This window comes from Pristiophorus japonicus, chromosome 10 (genome assembly GCF_044704955.1).
Source record: "Pristiophorus japonicus isolate sPriJap1 chromosome 10, sPriJap1.hap1, whole genome shotgun sequence".
Taxonomy (NCBI): Eukaryota; Metazoa; Chordata; class Chondrichthyes; family Pristiophoridae; genus Pristiophorus; species Pristiophorus japonicus.
In genome coordinates, this window is record NC_091986.1 from 188,387,455 (window position 1) to 188,405,786 (window position 18,332).

General features: G+C 46.7%; 1 protein-coding gene across 2 annotated transcripts in view; it reads left to right on the plus strand.

The window, feature by feature from the left end:
• The window catches only part of relt (RELT TNF receptor), a 104,854-nt gene that overhangs the window by 80,810 nt on the left and 5,712 nt on the right, over positions 1-18,332 (plus strand). For both annotated transcript variants that reach the window (XM_070892405.1, XM_070892406.1), the window contains exons 9-11: positions 2,907-3,009; positions 6,830-7,048; positions 11,798-11,963. In XM_070892405.1, coding sequence (XP_070748506.1) covers positions 2,907-3,009; positions 6,830-7,048; positions 11,798-11,963 — 488 coding nt within the window. The remainder of the gene's footprint in view (positions 1-2,906; positions 3,010-6,829; positions 7,049-11,797; positions 11,964-18,332) is intronic.

Consider the following 18,332-nt stretch of genomic DNA (forward strand, 5'->3'; position numbering starts at 1 on the left):
CCCCCTTCTACCTGTTCCTTCCCCCCCCCCCCCCAATCTCCTTTCCTTCCCCCCCCCCAATCTCCTTTTCTTCCCCCCCCCCCCCAATCTCCTTTCTTCTCCCCCCCCCCCCAATCTCCTTTCTTCCCCCCCCCCCCCCAATCTCCTTTCCTTCCCCCCCCCCAATCTCCTTTCTTCCCCCCCCCCCAATCTCCTTCTTCCCCCCCCCCATCTCCTTTCTTCCCCCCCCCCCATCTCCTTTCTTCCCCCCCCCAATCTCCTTCTCTCCCCCCCCCCAATCTCCTTCTCTTCCCCCCCCCCAATCTCCTCTCCCCCCCAATCTCCTTCTCTTCCCCCCCCCCAATCTCCTTCTCTTCCCCCCCCAATCTCCTTCCCCTCCCCCCCTTCCCCCCCCTTCCTTCCCCCCCCCCAATCTCCTTCCCCCCCCCCAAGCTCCTTCCCCCCCCCCAATCTCCTTTCCCCCCCCCAATCTCCTTCCCCCCCCAATCTCCTTCCCCCCCCCCAATCTCCTTCCCCCCCCCCCAATCTCCTTCCCCCCCATTCTCCTTCCCCCCCCAATCTCCTTCCCTCCCCCCCCCCAATCTCCTTTCTCCCCCCCCATCTCCTTCCCCCCCCCCAATCTCCTTCCCCCCCCCCAATCTCCTTCCCCCCCCCCAATCTTCCCCCCCCCCCAATCTCCTTCCCCCCCCCCAATCTCCTTCCCCCCCCCCAATCTCCTTCCCCCCCCCCAATCTCCTTCCCCCCCCCCAATCTCCTTCCCCCCCCCAATCTCCTTCCCCCCCCCCAATCTCCTTCCCCCCCCCAATCTCCTTCCCCCCCCCCAATCTCCTTCCCCCCCCCCAATCTCCTTCCCCCCCCCCAATCTCCTTCCCCCCCCCCAATCTCCTTCCCCCCCCCAATCTCCTTCCCCCCCCCCCAATCTCCTTCCCCCCCCCCCAATCTCCTTCCCCCCCCCCAATCTCCTTCCCCCCCCCAATCTCCTTTCCCCCCCCCAATCTCCTTTCCCCCCCCCCAATCTCCTTTCCCCCCCCAATCTCCTTTCCCCCCCCCCAATCTCCTTTCCCCCCCCCAATCTCCTTTCCCCCCCCAATCTCCTTTCCCCCCCCCAATCTCCTTTCCCCCCCCCAATCTCCTTTCCCCCCCCCAATCTCCTTTCCCCCCCCCAATCTCCTTTCCCCCCCCCAATCTCCTTCCCCCCCCAATCTCCTTTCCCCCCCCAATCTCCTTTCCCCCCCCCAATCTCCTTTCCCCCCCCCAATCTCCTTCCCCCCCCCAATCTCCTTTCCCCCCCCCCAATCTCCTTTCCCCCCCCCCAATCTCCTTTCCCCCCCCCCAATCTCCTTTCCCCCCCCAATCTCCTTTCCCCCCCCAATCTCCTTTTCCCCCCCCAATCTCCTTTCCCCCCCCCCCAATCTCCTTTTCCCCCCCCCAATCTCCTTTTCCCCCCCCAATCTCCTTTCCCCCCCCCAATCTCCTTTCCCCCCCCCAATCTCCTTTTCCCCCCCCCCAATCTCCTTTCCCCCCCCCCAATCTCCTTTCCCCCCCCCCAATCTCCTTTCCCCCCCAATCTCCTTTCCCCCCCCCCCAATCTCCTTTCTTCCCCCCAATCCCCCCCAATCTCCTTTCCCCCCCCCCCCCAATCTCCTTTCCCCCCCCCCAATCTCCTTTCCCCCCCCCCAATCTCCTTTCCCCCCCCCAATCTCCTTTCCCCCCCCCCCCAATCTCCTTTCCCCCCCCCCCAATCTCCTTTCCCCCCCCCCAATCTCCTTTCCCCCCCCCCCAATCTCCTTTCCCCCCCCCCCCAATCTCCTTTCCCCCCCCCCCAATCTCCTTTCCCCCCCCCCAATCTCCTTTCCCCCCCCCAATCTCCTTTCCCCCCCCCCAATCTCCTTTCCCCCCCCCCCAATCTCCTTCCCCCCCCAATCTCCTTTCCCCCCCCCAATCTCCTTTTCCCCCCCCAATCTCCTTTTCCCCCCCCAATCTCCTTTTCCCCCCCCCAATCTCCTTTTCCCCCCCCCAATCTCCTTTTCCCCCCCCCCAATCTCCTTTTTCCCCCCCCTGTCAGAAACAGACAGACAGAGAGATAGAGACACTGACAGAGACACACTGTGGGGGCATCCCAGCACGTTGTTGGAGGGCTCCTGGTGCTGCAGACGGTAAGTAGAAAATGTTTTATTTATTGATTTAAAAAAAATAATTATTTCTTATTAATTTTTTTTTATTGATTTATTGGTTGATTTATTGATGTATTTATCATTTATTATTGATGATGGCTCTTTATTTGTAAAACTGAAGTGTTTAATGTTTGTAAACTTCCCTTTAACCCCCCCCCCCCCCCATTCCCTACGCCTGATTTGTAACCTACGCCTGATTTTCTAAAGTGTAGACAAGGTTTTTTCGAGCGTACAAAAATCTTCACTTACTCCATTCTAAGTTAGTTTGGAGTAAGTTTTCACTGACGAAACTTTGAAAACAGGCGTAAGTGGCCGGACATGCCCCCTTTTGGAAAAAAAAATTCTGTTCCAAAGTGAAACTGTTCTAACTGACTAGAACTGGAGCAAACTAAATGACCGAGAATTCCGATTTCTAAGATACTCCGTTCTACACCAGTTGCTCCTTTTAAAAAAAAAAAAAAAAAATCAGGAGCAAATCATGTGGAAACTTGGGGCCTCTCTTTCTACCTTATCTGTTCCCCTTAATATTGTGAAAACTTCAATTAGATCAACCCTTAACCTTCTGAATTCTAGGGAATACAACCCTAATTTGTGTAATTGATCCTTGTACCTTAACCCTTGGAGTCCAGGTATCGTTCTGATAGTTGAGAAGCAACACATTATTGGAAAAAGGCCTCGAGGGTTAGAGCATTTTCAATGCAGCCATGCTTATATTCATTTTTCTTATGACAGAAAATGCTGCAGCCTTGCATGAGATGCTAAAGGAGTATGAAAAGAAGGAAGGGATCACCAACAACAACATGGTAGAAATCACCAATAAAAATGGGGCAGAAAAGTAAGTTTTCTTTCACACCATGTACTTTAAAATCTGGGATCATGAGGCCTGATTTTAACCTAACCTGCCCGGTGGGATTGTCGTGTGCCCGTTTTACACCCCATTTGATTTTACTCTCTCTGGAAGTCAGCGGAGAGTAAGATTAGACAATGCTTAAAACGGGTGAGTGACCCAAACCCGCCCATTCCGGTCGGGAGGCTCAGATTACAATCGGGCCTATAAAACCTTACACAGAAAGGGGCCATTCATCCCATCACAACATGCTGGCTTTCAGCATGAGCTATCCACCTAGTCCCAATCCCCTGCCCTTCCCTCGTACCCTTTTTTATATTCTTTTTTCAATATTTATCCCCTTCCCTTTTAAGGGCTACTTTGGATTCTGCTTGGTAGGCCATTCCGTGGCTGATTATTCTCCGTGCAAATCAGACTCCCATGTCCTAACAAATCTCTGCTTAAAACACATTCTCCCTTTGTTCCTTCGCTAAACCTGCGAGTCACTATAAACTGTGTCTCCGAGTAATAGTGTGCTCTAGTTGCCGAGCCCCGTTTGAACGGGGCCTCCCGATTCTTTCTAGTTTTGCTCCAGATCAGTCTGAGGTGGTGCATGTGCCTTTTGTGGTTGTGTGTGCTATTGTGGATTGAATGACTAACAGACTGTCCTTTTGCCTCTGGGGCCTGGGTTCAAATCCAGCCTAGACTGATGGGTTGAAAGTCTTTCCTGTCTGTTGGCTGAGACGCAGTGAGTTAGTGGGCAGAAACCCACAACAATAACAATGACCCTGAGAGACCAGAAGGATGGCTCATCTAAAAAAAAAAATGTGGCACTGATGCACTCAGGAGTGGTCTCGGGTAAAGGCACCCTAGGGGAAGAATTCCACTCTTTCTATGTATTCCAAAATCATAACTGCATTCTTTATACATGTGTTTACAGTTTTGCTGTAAATAACAAACCGTGAAAATCTTGGTATGTTTATGTAGAGTATCTAATCCCTGTCTGCCAGACCTGGCAGTGCTTGATGCTCCCAATGGGTGCCTCAAATGGGGGAGTTTTTGATTTTCCCATCACTAATACCCCTCGCCTTGGGCACAATTTATTTTTGTAAAAGCAACGGCTCTTAGTGCACTGGTCTCAACTGATCTGAAATGTACTGTTGTGCTTCCCAAAATATCTTTTATTGGAGGTGATCAGTGCAGTCCCTCAATGCTTACGCTTGCAAGCACCATGCCTTGTGTTGCCATGGTGATGCAGCTATTTAACGAGCAGCTTCTCAACTGCCCTATCGAGCGTCAAATTGAAATGGAAACAGAAATGAAACCGCTCCTTCTCAAGTTAAGCACGACCTCGTGTCCCGCCCTGTGATGTAGAAGATCCTTTCACTGTCTAACATTCGATGATCTGGCTGCCTCACCGAGCTGTGCCGTGAGGGGAGATTTTTCCTGGGTCTGAGCTCGGGCACTGGATTAACCTGGGTGCAGCCATATCTGGGCGGGCTCCTTTACAGGTGTGCACTCCGACCCTTTGTGGTATTTGCTGTGCTCTACAGATCTAAGAACATTTATGCTGCTGTGTTTCAATGAACAGAAGAGATCAGGAGCAGTTGTGGAGCAAAATGAAACCCCCCACCCCCAAAATTTCAGCCAACAAATCCCCATTGGTAATGTACGTAGACAAATGCATGCCATGTTCATACAACATTAACCATTTAAAATAAGCCCTACCTGCCTGTCTTAAAATAGTGGTGGAGGAATGTCATACAAACGTCGTAAGTGTTCATCCAGCTAAACAATCAGGCTTATTCGTCTTAACCAAGAGTTCCTCCTTTCCTGAAAAGCATCATTTATAATAAATTGATTTTTTTTTTCTATGTGCGGGTACAGTTTATTATTTTATGCTGCCCACTTTTCAGCATTGAGATTTCCAGAATTTCAAATCCTGCTCGTCTTAAATCTAGAATATAAATGGAGTGCATGCTTAGTGAATGATCAGTCAGCCGTAGGCAGTCCCTCGAAATCGAGGAAAACTTGCTTCCACTCGAAAAGTGAGTTCTCGGGTATAAAGGAAGAGGCTGCTCTAAATCCACGACCAATGCCGTTGTTTAAAAATATAATTGCAAGAAACCCCCCCCCACCCCCTACTGTATTCTCGCCTTTTAACTGCCTTGTCAATCTGCAAACCAAGATCCTTGCTAGCTGTGCATGCTAGATCTGTAAAACTGGCTGCTGATCAACTATGATGACCTTGACCCCTCTCCCCCACACATCCTACTTGTGTGCTGAATAATTTCATCCTGTCACACGCTCAACAGGAATCCTCAGACTCTGTGTAAACAGACAAGAAAGCATCTGTTAGGCAACATTGAAACTTTAGCTCACTCTAACTTCAAGACAGAACGGGGGTGAACCCTACTTTTTTTCATAACACCTCCTTTCCCCCTCCCCGCGCCCCCCCCCACCATAATTTGCAACATCTCGCAAACCGCCTCGAGATGAATGACCCCTCCATTTTTTTTTGTTGATGAATTGGTTGGTATTTATGTACATGTGGATTTTTGTTGAGAGCGCAGAAAAGCCCACCTTTTCAAGCAGGGGATTGGCCCTTGAGCCAGCTGCTCCATGTCCAGTGATTAATCACCCAGTGACAAACCGGGTGCTTAGAAATTAGACGGATGGCTTCCTGTCCAAGTATCTCTGCTGACCTTGGTGCAGAGCACAGACGTGTGGGTTACTTGAAAAGAATGGAAAATTGTATCAGATGGCTGGCAACTTGCCATCTGTATAGATTACTGGCTGCAGACGCACTTGAATGAGGTGGAGCTGTGGGAACATGCAGCATTGGTAGACTCCACTTCCATTCATTGCAATTAGTTATTGGGCCTTTCTAGATAATACAATGAAGGGTTTTGTCTGTGATCGTGTATATTGTTAAGAAAGTGCCGCAGCAAACCTATTACTTTAAAGCCGATATTCCCAATTCCCCCTCCGCTGCAAGTTCTGTGTTCAGTCATTATAACCGTGTGCGGTGCATCGTGTAAATGCTTCCCCTTGTCTGAAAATTGACTGAATCCAAACCCAAATGGATAGTCCGTTGACTTTCAGCAACCCTTTCAGCCACTACCTCGATGATGTCATCAGCATTCATTGCTTAAGAAACAACAACAAAAATGAGCCAGGGGATCACCAAGTGATGTCATCTTACAAATCTTTGTTGGATTCATATCCAATTCTGTTCCCTCCTATATTAGTAGAAGCTTATTTTCACTTTGACATTTTCTTCTTCATAGTCAGGAAATGACTATCTTATTCATTTGTGACTATTTCATTTTAAAGGGGTTCCTGATGGTGACACTCCCTCCTTATAGACATAGACATAGAATTATTTAATGAAATCCTTTGACTGGTGCCCCCGCTCCAGCCTGCGAATTGCAGTCCTGTAGCTCGCTGACCCTTTTATCTTTGACATGAATAGTGCCGAGTCTGTTCATCATTCAAAGCTCAGTCATTTGTTAATCTCCACTGTATTTTCACTTCTGCCTGTTGCACTGATTGATAACCATCTTTTTGTCCTCTGTCAAGTTCAGAATTCGCTTCACTAAAATATTCATTCACTGAAAATTAATTTTTGGTCATAATTTATTTGAAGATTATAAAATCAATGTTCTGTTGACTCACTGGTTCTATTAGAGAAGCGTCTTCTCTACCCGCAGCATGATCCCTGTCTACATTTCCCTGTTGCTCGGCACCTAGGCTATTAGAATTGACTTTACCGGTACAACTAACAGATTCTCTTTCCCCCCCCCACCCCCCCTTCCTTGTCTTACAGATTTGTTCCATTGTTAACCATTCCCAAGCTATGCAAACACCATCACATTCACACTGTGCAGACGTCCGCCACCCTGCTGGGTTCCAGCTGCACACGATGCAGTCAGAAGAAGTGGCCAGAACTTCTGCTGAATCCGACGGCCCGGAACGCCACGAAACCTGTCAAAGCAGGGAACAGAGTCAGTAGGCCTGGCGAAATCACCATCTTATCTGTCGGCAGGTAAGCAGCTGACCGCACTGCAAACCGTATCTCCCGATCGCATTGATTTCAGAGAATAACAAGTGATTCTCTACAGCATGAAAGTTATACAGTTGCACAGGATTGCCCCACGGGGAGAGATTGAGTAGACTCGGATTATAGTCCCTAGAATTTAGAAGAATGAGAGATGATTTCATTGAAACATATAAAATTCTTAAGGGGCTTGACGCGGTTAATGCTGAGAAGATTTGGAATCTAGAACACGGGGGTCTCAGTCTTCAAATAAGGGGTCGGCCATTTAGGACTGAGATGCGGAGAAATTTCTTCACTTAGAGTTGTAAATCTTTGGAATTCTCAACCCAAGAGAGTTGTGGCTATTCAGTTGTTAAGTATATTCAAGACAGAGGTTGATAAATTTTGGGGAACGAAGGGAATTGGGGATATGGGGATAGTGCGAGAAGGTGGAGTTGAGGTAGAAGATCAGCAGGCTCGAAGGATCAAATGGCCTACTCCAGCTCCTATTTCCTATGTTCTTATATGTATGCAACAATAGAGACCGGATTTGTGTATTCTATTTCCACCCCCACATGTGGACTCGAATTCTAAATAAAATTTACAGAAACAGGCCCAACTGGTTCAAGCTGGTGTTTATGTCCAACACGAGTCCGTTCATCATTCAAAAGGATCTCCTTGGACTTCTTCGCTAAAGTTAATTAGATTTCCCTTATTTCTTCACCTCCTCCCTCCCCACTTTACTCTTCCTTTTCTGAAGTCACTGATTGTGGTTGAGGTATGTTTCCACAGGTGTCAACAGCCCTCCCTGTGGCCATCATTCTTGTGTGAGTCCAGGCAGTGAACACTGGCGGACTGTTTCACCATGAGGGCATCACAGCCAGGCTTCACCTTTGACATTCATGCGCGCACACATATTCCAGCCGGGATCACTAGATAATGATCAGAAGTGACACACCTACTGTTTTCAGTCCCAGGACAGGAAAGCGGAGACCAATTATAGCACCAGAACTACTACTCTCACTGAGGTCAGCTAATTCAGAACAGACCACGGCTTAAGCCTGGAACCACGGCTCAAGCTTGGAATCCTCTGTTCTGTACCACACGTTAGTTAGATTAACATTTCCTCCCATTGTCAGTAAAATCTGGCACCAAGCTTATGTCTACAGGGCTGTAGTGATACCTGCCCTCCTGTATGGCTCCGAGCCATGGACCATATACAGTAGACATCTCAAATCGTTGGAGAAATGCCATCAACGATGTCTCCACAAGACCCGAAGCACTAACCACACTTGATCAGCTCCATTGGGCGGGCCACATTGTTCGCATGCCTGACACAAGACTCGCAAAGCAAGTGCCCTACTTGGAACTCCTACACGGCAAGCGAGCCCCAGGTGGACAGAGGAAATGTTTCAAGGACACCCTCAAAGCCTCCTTGATAAAATGCAACATTCCCACCTTCAGCTGGGAGTCCCTGGTCAAAGACCGCCCTAAGTGGAGGAAGAGCATCCGGGAGGACGCTGAGCACCTCGAGTCTCGTCGCCGAGAGCATGCAGAAAAGAAGCGCGAGCAGCGGAAGGAGCGTGTGGGAAACCAAACCCCCCACCCACCCTTTCCTTCAACCTGTGACAGAGTCTGCAATTCCCATATTGGACTGTTCAGTCACCTGACAACTCACTTTGAGTGGAAGCAAGTCTTCCTCGATTTCGAGGGACTGCCTATGATGATGATGATGACGACGACTTGGGGCTTTATTTTCGCCACCATTGGGCGGCATTTTTTTGGGGTCCGCTGGTTTTTTTGGCGTAATCTTGATTTTGTAACTTTCCTCAAAGTTTGTATACCAACGGCGACTGTCAGCACCAGATTTTTTGGTGCAGATCTGGTTGAAAACTGATTTTCGTGCCGTTTTTGGCCATTGAACCGATTTTCGCCAACACCAATTTACTTCAGGATGATGCAGGACAAGTATTGATCAGAAAAACCCTATGTTAACTTAAGAGAATCGGCGCTGAGTATATTTGAGTTTTTGGAGTGAGGAAAGGAGACAATTTAAAACATTCATGATGATTTTTGCAGAGGGAACTCAGGAAAATAACTCTAAGTTAATTTTTCCCACAGAATGTTTTTGAGAATGGGCAAATTGTGATTCCACCCCACCACAGAATCTCTGCTCACGGGGCTCCAGGCACAGGTCCGAGGAGTGCTGGCCAGCTGACGGCAGGATCGCTCTCCCAGCCAGACATGAGCACCGGAGCTCGGCGCTTGGATTCCACCCCGCCACCGGGCTCAGCTTGGAAAGAAGCCGGGGGTGGGGGTGTGTAAGGAGGAGCGGGTGGAATCCAAGCTCATGTGTTTCTGCCCAGCCGAGGGAGTGATCCTGCCGGCATACACTCCAAACTGTGCATTGGAGACAGCACAGCAGCAAACATACGCATTTCAGCAAAAGCTATAAAGTGCCATAAATGACTGTCGCGTCTCCATAGAGACAGAGCTTCATGTTGCGCATGCGCGCAGACCAGGGGGTGGTCCGTTCTACGAGGGCGTCACCCAGCAAAGGTGTGTGTGCTGTGCTTCAGTAAGTCCCACAATAACAACATTAAAATGACTAATTATGGGTGCAACTATTACAATGCCTCATGCAGTAAGGTTGGTTTACATGCATGCCATGCAGAGGCGACGGATAATATGACGCCACCATCTCAGAAACCAGATTGCTTGGGCATTAATGGGGAGGAGGCCATACCCTGATCGAATCTACAGGGACAGGCGCTCATACCTACACCTCAGCCATCCTCTCTTCCACGACTGTTAGTTGCAGTCTACTTGGCGCACCTTCTCCAGTTTTTAACCTTTCTCAGTTCATCTGTGATACCTTCCCTGCAAAGATGAAAATAGTACTTTTTAAAGAGAGGGTCCTTCTGCTGTGGTGCCACACACACACACACACACACACACATGTAATTGCAGTGTATAAATAAAAATATTACTTACAGTATCTGCTTGGGCAAAGTCCTGTCACTTTTTGACCTACTTGGGGTCATGGCCACTGCATTAAACTCTTCAACTTGATCCCAAAGTTTTGATAGTACAGAGGGTTTCAGTTTCTTTTCTCCCTTTGTTCTCAAGCACATCCCGTCTCCTCTCCATGATGTCTACCAGGGGCTCAATGTCTTCTGCTAAAAATCTCTTGGCCCTTCCCCTTCCCCTTCCCCTTCCCCTTTCTCGTCCTTGTCCTTCTCCTTCCCCTTGGATCCATTTTTTGCAGCTAAAATTTCAATGTCCAGATCCAGTTCCGATCCCAATGTGTTCTCACAAGCTGCTGACCCAGACCAGGAAGTTCAGTGTGGATGCGCAGACACACCCGTCATGTGGAAAAAGTGATTATTTGTTTTCGGTGCCCCCACTTGACGCTCCACCCCCCGACTTAATTTCGGGTACCGCAGCGCCAAAATGAAATTTTACTTTGGTGAAAGTTGTACTTTTCTTTTCGGTGCAATCGGGCACAAAAAATCGTCCGTTCATCCTCCTGGGCGCCAAAAATCGGCAAAGAGGAAAATTGAGCCCATGATGCATAATGCCAGTGTTTATGCTCCACTTGAGCCTCCTCCCATCTTGCCTCATCTAACTCTATCAGCATAAACCGCTATTCCCTTCTCCCTCATGCTTATCTAGCCTCTCCTTAATGCATCTATAATCGATTTTAACTACCCCCTATGGTAACAAGTTCCACATTCTCACCACTCTCTGGGTAAAGAAGTTTCGTCCGAATTCCCTATTTGATTTCTAGGTGATTATCTTATATTGATGGCCTCTAGTTTTGCTCTTCCCACAAGTGGAAACATTCTCTATCCACTCTATCAAAACCTTTCATAATTTTACCTATTACGTCACCCCTCAGCCTTCTCTTTTCAAGAGACATGAGACTCCTGTTCATCTCTTCCTGATACTATAACCTCACCGCTCTGGTACCATGCTTGTAAATCTATTTTGCACCCTCGCCAGTGCCTCGATATCCTTGTTATAATCTGGCGACCAGAGCTGTACACAGTACTTCAAGTGTGGTCAAACCAAGGTTTGATACATCTCTGCTTTTCAATTCTAACCCTCAAGACATATTTCCCACCTCGTGTCTCCCAGGGAACATGTGCCCACCTCCTACATGTCATTTGCTCACTGCTTCTGTGGTAGAGTTTGGTAGTAATGACAAGCCTCCACACCGTCAAGCAGCCGAGGTACTGCCTGGAGTACATAAAATATGTTTTTCATTAATATCTGTAGTCTTGTTTTGAGAGGGGCAGGACTGCTGCAGTCCTTTTGTCCCATAACTGAGGGCAAGATTTTATTTTTCAAAATCCTTTGTCCCAAATGTTCCACTTTGAGTGCATATACTCACCATCAGGAACTACCTGATTCCTCAGGGCCTTTACATTAAATGCAGGAAATATGCTGACTGAAGGCTGCGATTGTTTTCCGTTTTTTCTCAGTTACAAGACCCTTCAGCTTCTGATCGGAATTAGGCCCATTAGTCATTTTCCTGAGTTTATGTTTAGAAACATTATTTTGTATTTTCAGGAAAAGTGCCTTGAAAACTCTTGCATAGTATATAAATTAGAACAATACATTTGAATTTCTGACTCATGGAATTATAATAAAATTACCATAATTCTTAATGGTACTTTTGAAATCGATTGTACTCCTGATTCTTCATTGTGCATTTTCCAAATTTTCAATGTTTCATTTTCTTTACTGTAACAGGTTTCGGGTTGCTCAAATTCCTGAGCAGAAGCAGAGTTTAATTGATGAGAAAAGTCTGTCTGTGCCAAAGGACACTGATTCAATCGACATTACCTGCGAGGAACCTGTGGATCTGTTGAGCAGTGTTGCGATAAAATGCCCGAAATCCACAGCCAGCCAGGAGGGGGTAAGAATAGAGAAACGCCAGTGTTCGACTTCCAGTTAAACACATGTCTGGGCCAAGTGCACCACTCCATTATGTCTGCTTCCATTTCTGTAGTCTCGAATCTTGGCTTGGTAAACCCCTTCACCCACTTACTTGTACTTTCAGAGCTCCTCCAGCTGCTGATGTCCATCTGTTGCAAATAAACAAATCACATGAATAGGATCGTGGGAACAGGAGTAGGCTATTCAGCCCCTCGAGCCTGTTCTGCCATTCAATTTATTCATGGCTGATCTATACCTTAACTCCGTCTACCTGCCATGGTCAGCCAGCACCTTGGGTGATGCATTACTTTTCATCAAAAGCTGTGCCTGCATTAAGAAACCAACTATTTAAGAAAATAAGGCATTGGATTTCTCTCTCTTCTTCTTAAATTTCTAATGACATAGCCCATTCTGGTACCGTTATTGTTTCACCGATAAGATGCACATCACAGACGCAACTGAAAATATTGGGAGAATTTTAACTACCCGGGCGAGGGGGCGGTTAAAATGGAGCAGGAGACTTACCCTGGCCTCCCGCCCCAATCCTGCATTGCGGGCACCAAGGACACCGGCCCAAAACCACTTTATTTATTTTATTTAAATATTCTTTATTTAAATATGCAGATCAGGGCCTGATGACATCATCAGGACCCAACTGCAATCTTAACCCCAGGCCTGAGTAAATCCTAACATCCTTGTAAATTTTTTCTGCACTTTCTTCAGTGCTCCAGCATCCTTTTTTGTAGTTTCAAGACCAAAAATGCATACTCTGTGTGGTCCAAGCAAAGTTCTCTATAAATTTAACATTACCTCCCTGCTTTTGTATTCTATTCCTATAGAAATTAACTCCAGTACTGCATTTTCACTTTTTATGACCTTGTGTTTCTGCTTTTAGCGATTATGTATCTTTATTCCTGGATCTCTGTATTCCTCTACCACACTTAGCTGTTGTGTATAGAAAGAAAGACTTGCATTTATATAGCGCCTTTCACGACCATCGGACATCTCAAAGCGCTTTACAGCCAATGAAATACTTTTGGAGTGTAGTCACTGTTGTAATGTGGGATACGTGGCTGCCAACATGTGCACAGCAAACTCTCTCATACAGCAATGTAATAACAACCAGATAATCTGTTTACATTATGTTGATTGAGGGATAAATATTGGGCAGGACACTGGGAATAACTCCCCTACTCCTCTTCAAAATAGTGCCATGGGATCTTTTATGTCCACCTGAAAGGGCAGACGGGGCCTCGGTTTAACATTCGATCCGAAAGACAGCACCTCCGACAGTGCAGCAGTCCCCTAGCACTACACCGGAGTCCATCAGTGTGTCAGCCGTGGCTCAGTTGGTAGCTCTCTCGCCTCTGAGTCAGAAGGTTTGTGGATTCAAGTCCCGCTCTAGAGACTTGAGCATAAAACATCTAGGCTGGCACTCCAGTGCAGTACTGAGGGAGCGCTGCACTGTTGGAGATGCCGTCTTTCAGATGAGACATTAAATCGAGGCCCCGTCTGCTCTCTCAGGTGGACGTAAAAGATCTCATGGCACTATTTTGAAGAAGAGTAGGGGAGCCCGGTGTCCTGGCCAATATTTATCCCTCAATCAACATTATTACATTGCTGTTTGTGGGAGCTTGTTGTGTGCACATTGGCTGCTGCGGTTCCTACATTGCAACAGGGACTACACTTCAAAAATTACATCATTGGCTGAAAGCGCTTTTAGATGTCCGGTTTTCGTGAAAGGCGCTATATAAATGCAAATCTTTTTCAGCCAGTTCCGTTTACATTGGCGCAGCCTCGGGAGCAAATTTCCAGATCGCCCTCCTGATTGGGGAAAACATGAGTATGCGACATGGGAGAGGAATATACAGAGCAAGGGGAAAATACATTTACAAACATGGGGAATTAACTAAAAATAATTAGGATAGAAAGTTGGGCATCTGGCAAATCTTTGAAAGTGATTCAGCTGCATTGCTCTAGCATTATCATGTATCTGAAGTGCTTTTCCCAGCATCTTTGGAATTGTCTACTCCAGAGGGCTGTAGATGCTCAGTTGTTGAGCATATTCAAGACTGAGATCGAGGGATATGGGGATAATGCGGGAAAGTGGAGTTGAGGTAGATCAGCCACGATCTTACTGAATCGTGGAGCAGGCGCAAGGGGCCTTTTGGCCGACTCCTGCTCCTATTTCTTATGTTCTTATCTGATATGTTTATTGGTAAAAATGATGACTAAATTTAAATCCAGCAGGCTTCATTTTACATCTAGTGGGCTACCCTCACTTTGAGAGAAACACGGAAATTTTGGGAGGCTTTGATCAATTAATTAATTGTGAACAATCCAAACAGGAACTCGGAACTGCTCTGTGAATATTTTTGTGCCTTCTGCCAAGCATTATATGCAGTGTTCTAAAAACTGCAATTAAGTAGCTCCCGTTTGCATCATTTTCCCATTGTAGGGATAAAGGTTGATATTGTTGGGAAATAACAGAAATGGTGTTGGGGTAGAACTATTTCAAAGAACTGAATTAGAAGGCCCATTCTCGGACTTCAGCACATAATCTCGGAAATGCAGCAACAGTGAGGAGCACAGTAATGGACTTCAGGAGGATGTAGACTGGTGAAACGGGCAGACACATGGCAGATGAAATTTAACGCAGAAGTGTGAAGTGATTCAGTTTTGTAGGAAGAACGAGAGACAATATAAATTAAATGGCACAATTTTAATGGGGGTGCAGGAACAGAAAGACCTGGTGGAGTATGTACACACATCTTTGAAGGTGGCAGGACATTGAAAAAGCTGTTTAAAAAGGATTCTTGGCTTTATAAATAGAGGCAATAGAGTACAAAAGAAAGGAAGTTATGCTAAACCATTATAAAACACTGGTTAGGCCCCAGCTGGAGCATTGTGGTTAATTCTGCACACCACATTTTAGGAAGGATACCAGGGCCTTAGTTAAGTTGCAGAGGTGATTTACCAGAATGGTACCAGCGATGCAGGACTTCAGTTATTCAGTTACGAGGGTAGACTGGAGATGCTGGGGTGGTTCTCCTTTTTCGCAGAGAAGGTAAAGGGGAGATTTGATAGAGGTGTTCAAAATCAAGAAGGTTTTGATAAAGTAAATAAAGAGCAACTGTTTTCAGTGGCAGCCGGGTCGGTAACCAGAGGACACAGATTTAAGGTAATTGGCAAAAGAACCAGAGGCGAGATGAGGACAGACATTTTTTATGCAACAAGTTGTTATGATCTGGAATGTACAAATTTGATAGGCTCTGGGGAAAGAGCGGGGGAGTGGGACTAATTGGAAAACTCTTCCAAAGAGCCGGCACAATGGGCCAAATTGGCTCCTTCTTTGAATTCTATGGGAGTGAAATTCGATACTGTTCTGTTACAACCATGAGGCGGGAGTTCCTGTGGCAGGTGCAGAAGTCCCGCCCCGCGAGCTATATTGGGTTTACTGCCCCCGAGAGGATCTGCCGCGCAAAATCTCGACGTTTCCAGTGCTATGCGGTGGGACGCGTAGCACTGACGGGTAGACAAGGCCCCGCCCTTCCATTAAAGGGGAGGGCCAAGCTGCTGACTCTGCAGCTGGGAACCGGGGTCATTGCTGGACCACCAGGGAGCGGGATGCCATGGCAGCAGCATGGCGCACAGGTGGAGTGCCTGGTTGCAAGTTCGCGGCACGGACCCCGCGATCTACAATCAAGAAGGTCATTTTCCTTTTACTGCCGCACCTCCCCGTTAATTTTCATCCCACGAGCGGCCTACAGCCTGCTGCAGCGTCTCTCAGCGTGACCTAACTCTCGCTCTGGGGCGAAAACGGTTGCTCTGCACGGTGATGTCGTCATCAGCGGCCCGGGACGCTACCGGTTACTGCCGTTGCTAAACATCGCGGAATTTTGCTGGAGTCGGTAGCGGTGCTGCGCCCAGGTGAAAAGTTGATTGTGCCACGTTTGCGCCCCTTTAACGGGGGGCACAAATCACCCAAATTTTCCCCCTGATAATCTAAGCTAAGATTTCAGTGTAGTACTGAGGGAGTCCTTCAGATGAGACATTAACCCAGCTGTTCATGTGCATGTTAAAGATCCCATCACCGGATTTGAAGTAAAGCAGGAGGATGTCCTGGCCAACATTCAACCCGCACTAACTACCAGAAAACAAACGAGCTGGCTGTTCTGTTTTATGGGATCTTGTGTGCAAGTTGGTTGCTCCATTAAGAAAGTCTTTAATTAAAAGTTGCTATGATTTGTTGTGGAAGTGTTAAAGCTTGAAGCTCTCAGACAAGCCTTGCCTGTCTTTACATTGTGATTTACAGTAGGTTGGGAATCATGGAAGTTTCAACACATAAGGAAGTGATTCATGCTGTGTGCCTGTGCCAGTGTTGGCTACAGATCAGATCTCGCCTCTCTGCTCTTTCCCCATTCCTTTCAATATGTTTCCTCTCTGACTGTTTCTCTAATTCCTTCTTAAATGTTGTAATTGACTCTGCTCTAATAGTAATGCATTTCTATAATTCTAATAATCCTTTACGTAAAAATACTTTCAACCTCCCCTTTAGGCTAATTCTGAATGTGTCCCCTTGTTACTGATTCACCAAACAGTGCAAATAGTTTTTCACTATTTATCCTCTCTGACTTTTTCAAGACTTTGAATACTTCTATTGGATCCTCCTTCAACTGCCACTGCTCCAATGAATGCACTCCTAATTTTTCAAGTCCTCATCGAAACTGCGTACTCTTCTTCTTGGTATCCTCCTAGTGATTCTACATTGTATCTATTCTGTGGCTCCAATATTCTTTCTATAAGGTTGTACAAAACACAGTACTCCAACTGTGGCCTACCAGATGACTTGTACAGTTTAGTTTCTTTGTTAATCAGTCCAAAAACTGACATAATTGAGGTATAAGAGAAAAGGTTGACTCCATTAAAATGCACAAATCCTTTGTATGCAAAGTTCCCTCTCCAATTCTATCTGCTTCTCTCCTGCATACTGAGGTACGGGCCCATGGAGGCCAGCTTCCGTCCTGCACTTTGCCCCAAGTGGCCATTCTTGACAGTGAGTGTCAGCAGGCGATTCAGAGCCGAATGCAAATCCTTTTGTGATCTGATGTCTACACAGGCAGGCGTTCCAGCAGGAATCACTGGATAATGATCTGGAACAGGTTCCTTAGCTGATTTTCCTCCTCCCTCACAGTGCTGAGGAAAATTGTAACACCCCTTCCATCATCTCAGCTGAGATTAATGCAACTTAGAGCAAATCAGGAGTTGAACTTCGTAGATTCCTTTGCACGTGGTAGATTCCTGAGCAGTAATCTGGAAGAGCAGATCTCCTCCCCTCCCCCCCCCCCCCCCCCCCCCCCCGCACAACCCCCACCAACCCAGGGAAGTGAGTCTATGATCAGATCAGCTGTGATCTTATTGAATAGCGGAGCAGGTTCAAGGGGCCAAATGGCCTACTCCTGCTCCTATTTCTTATGTCACCCCACCCCAATAAAGAATCCATCCGGTTTTATTATTCTTTTCCTTTCTAGCAGTTTGAGGCAACTAATTGGCTTGCTAGGCCACTTCAGAGGGCAGTTAAGAGTCAAACACGTTAGCATGGGATTGAAGTCACATATAGGCCACGGTCGTTGGGTTTCCCGTCTCCAAGGACGGCGGTGAACAGTTGGATTTTTGCGACAATCCGATAGCTTCATGTCCCAGCTGTTTTTATTATTGCCATATTTTCAAAACTGATGTCAAATTCTTACACGACCACGGTGGGATTTGAACTTGCATTCTCTGGGTTACTTGTCCAGTAAAACAATCACTACACTGCCATACCCAACTTGAAAGAAAAGTACATTTCTTTTCCAAGCTTAAAATATTTTGGCAGACTGGCTTCAACTATTCAACCATCGCCAGCATTAGTCTGGAGCCACGAGCACACAAAGAAAAGAAGTGCAGAGGAATCTTATTATTTTTGTCCAGTGGGATATGAAAATAATTTTCTAAACTAAACATTCATTGCACGAATGCTGAATCTTTTGACAAAGGCAGGTTGTCTTAAAGAGAACTGAAAGTCAGTGCTGAAGTCATTATTATCATTTTAAAGCGTGCTTGTTTCTCCATTTACAAGAAAGACTTATACTAAAGCGTCTTTCACCACCACCAGACGTCTCAAAATGCTTTACAGCCAATGAAGTACTTTTGAAGTGTAGTCACTGTTGTAATGTAGTAGGGTCTGGGACTGTACCAGTTGTTTTCATAGCCCCTTGGAACAAAGAGTGCTGTGAGCTGTGATCACTTTTTAGGCCTTGTAAACTCCAATGGCCTCTCTTCCTCCCCCTCCCCCCACCCTGCTAATTTG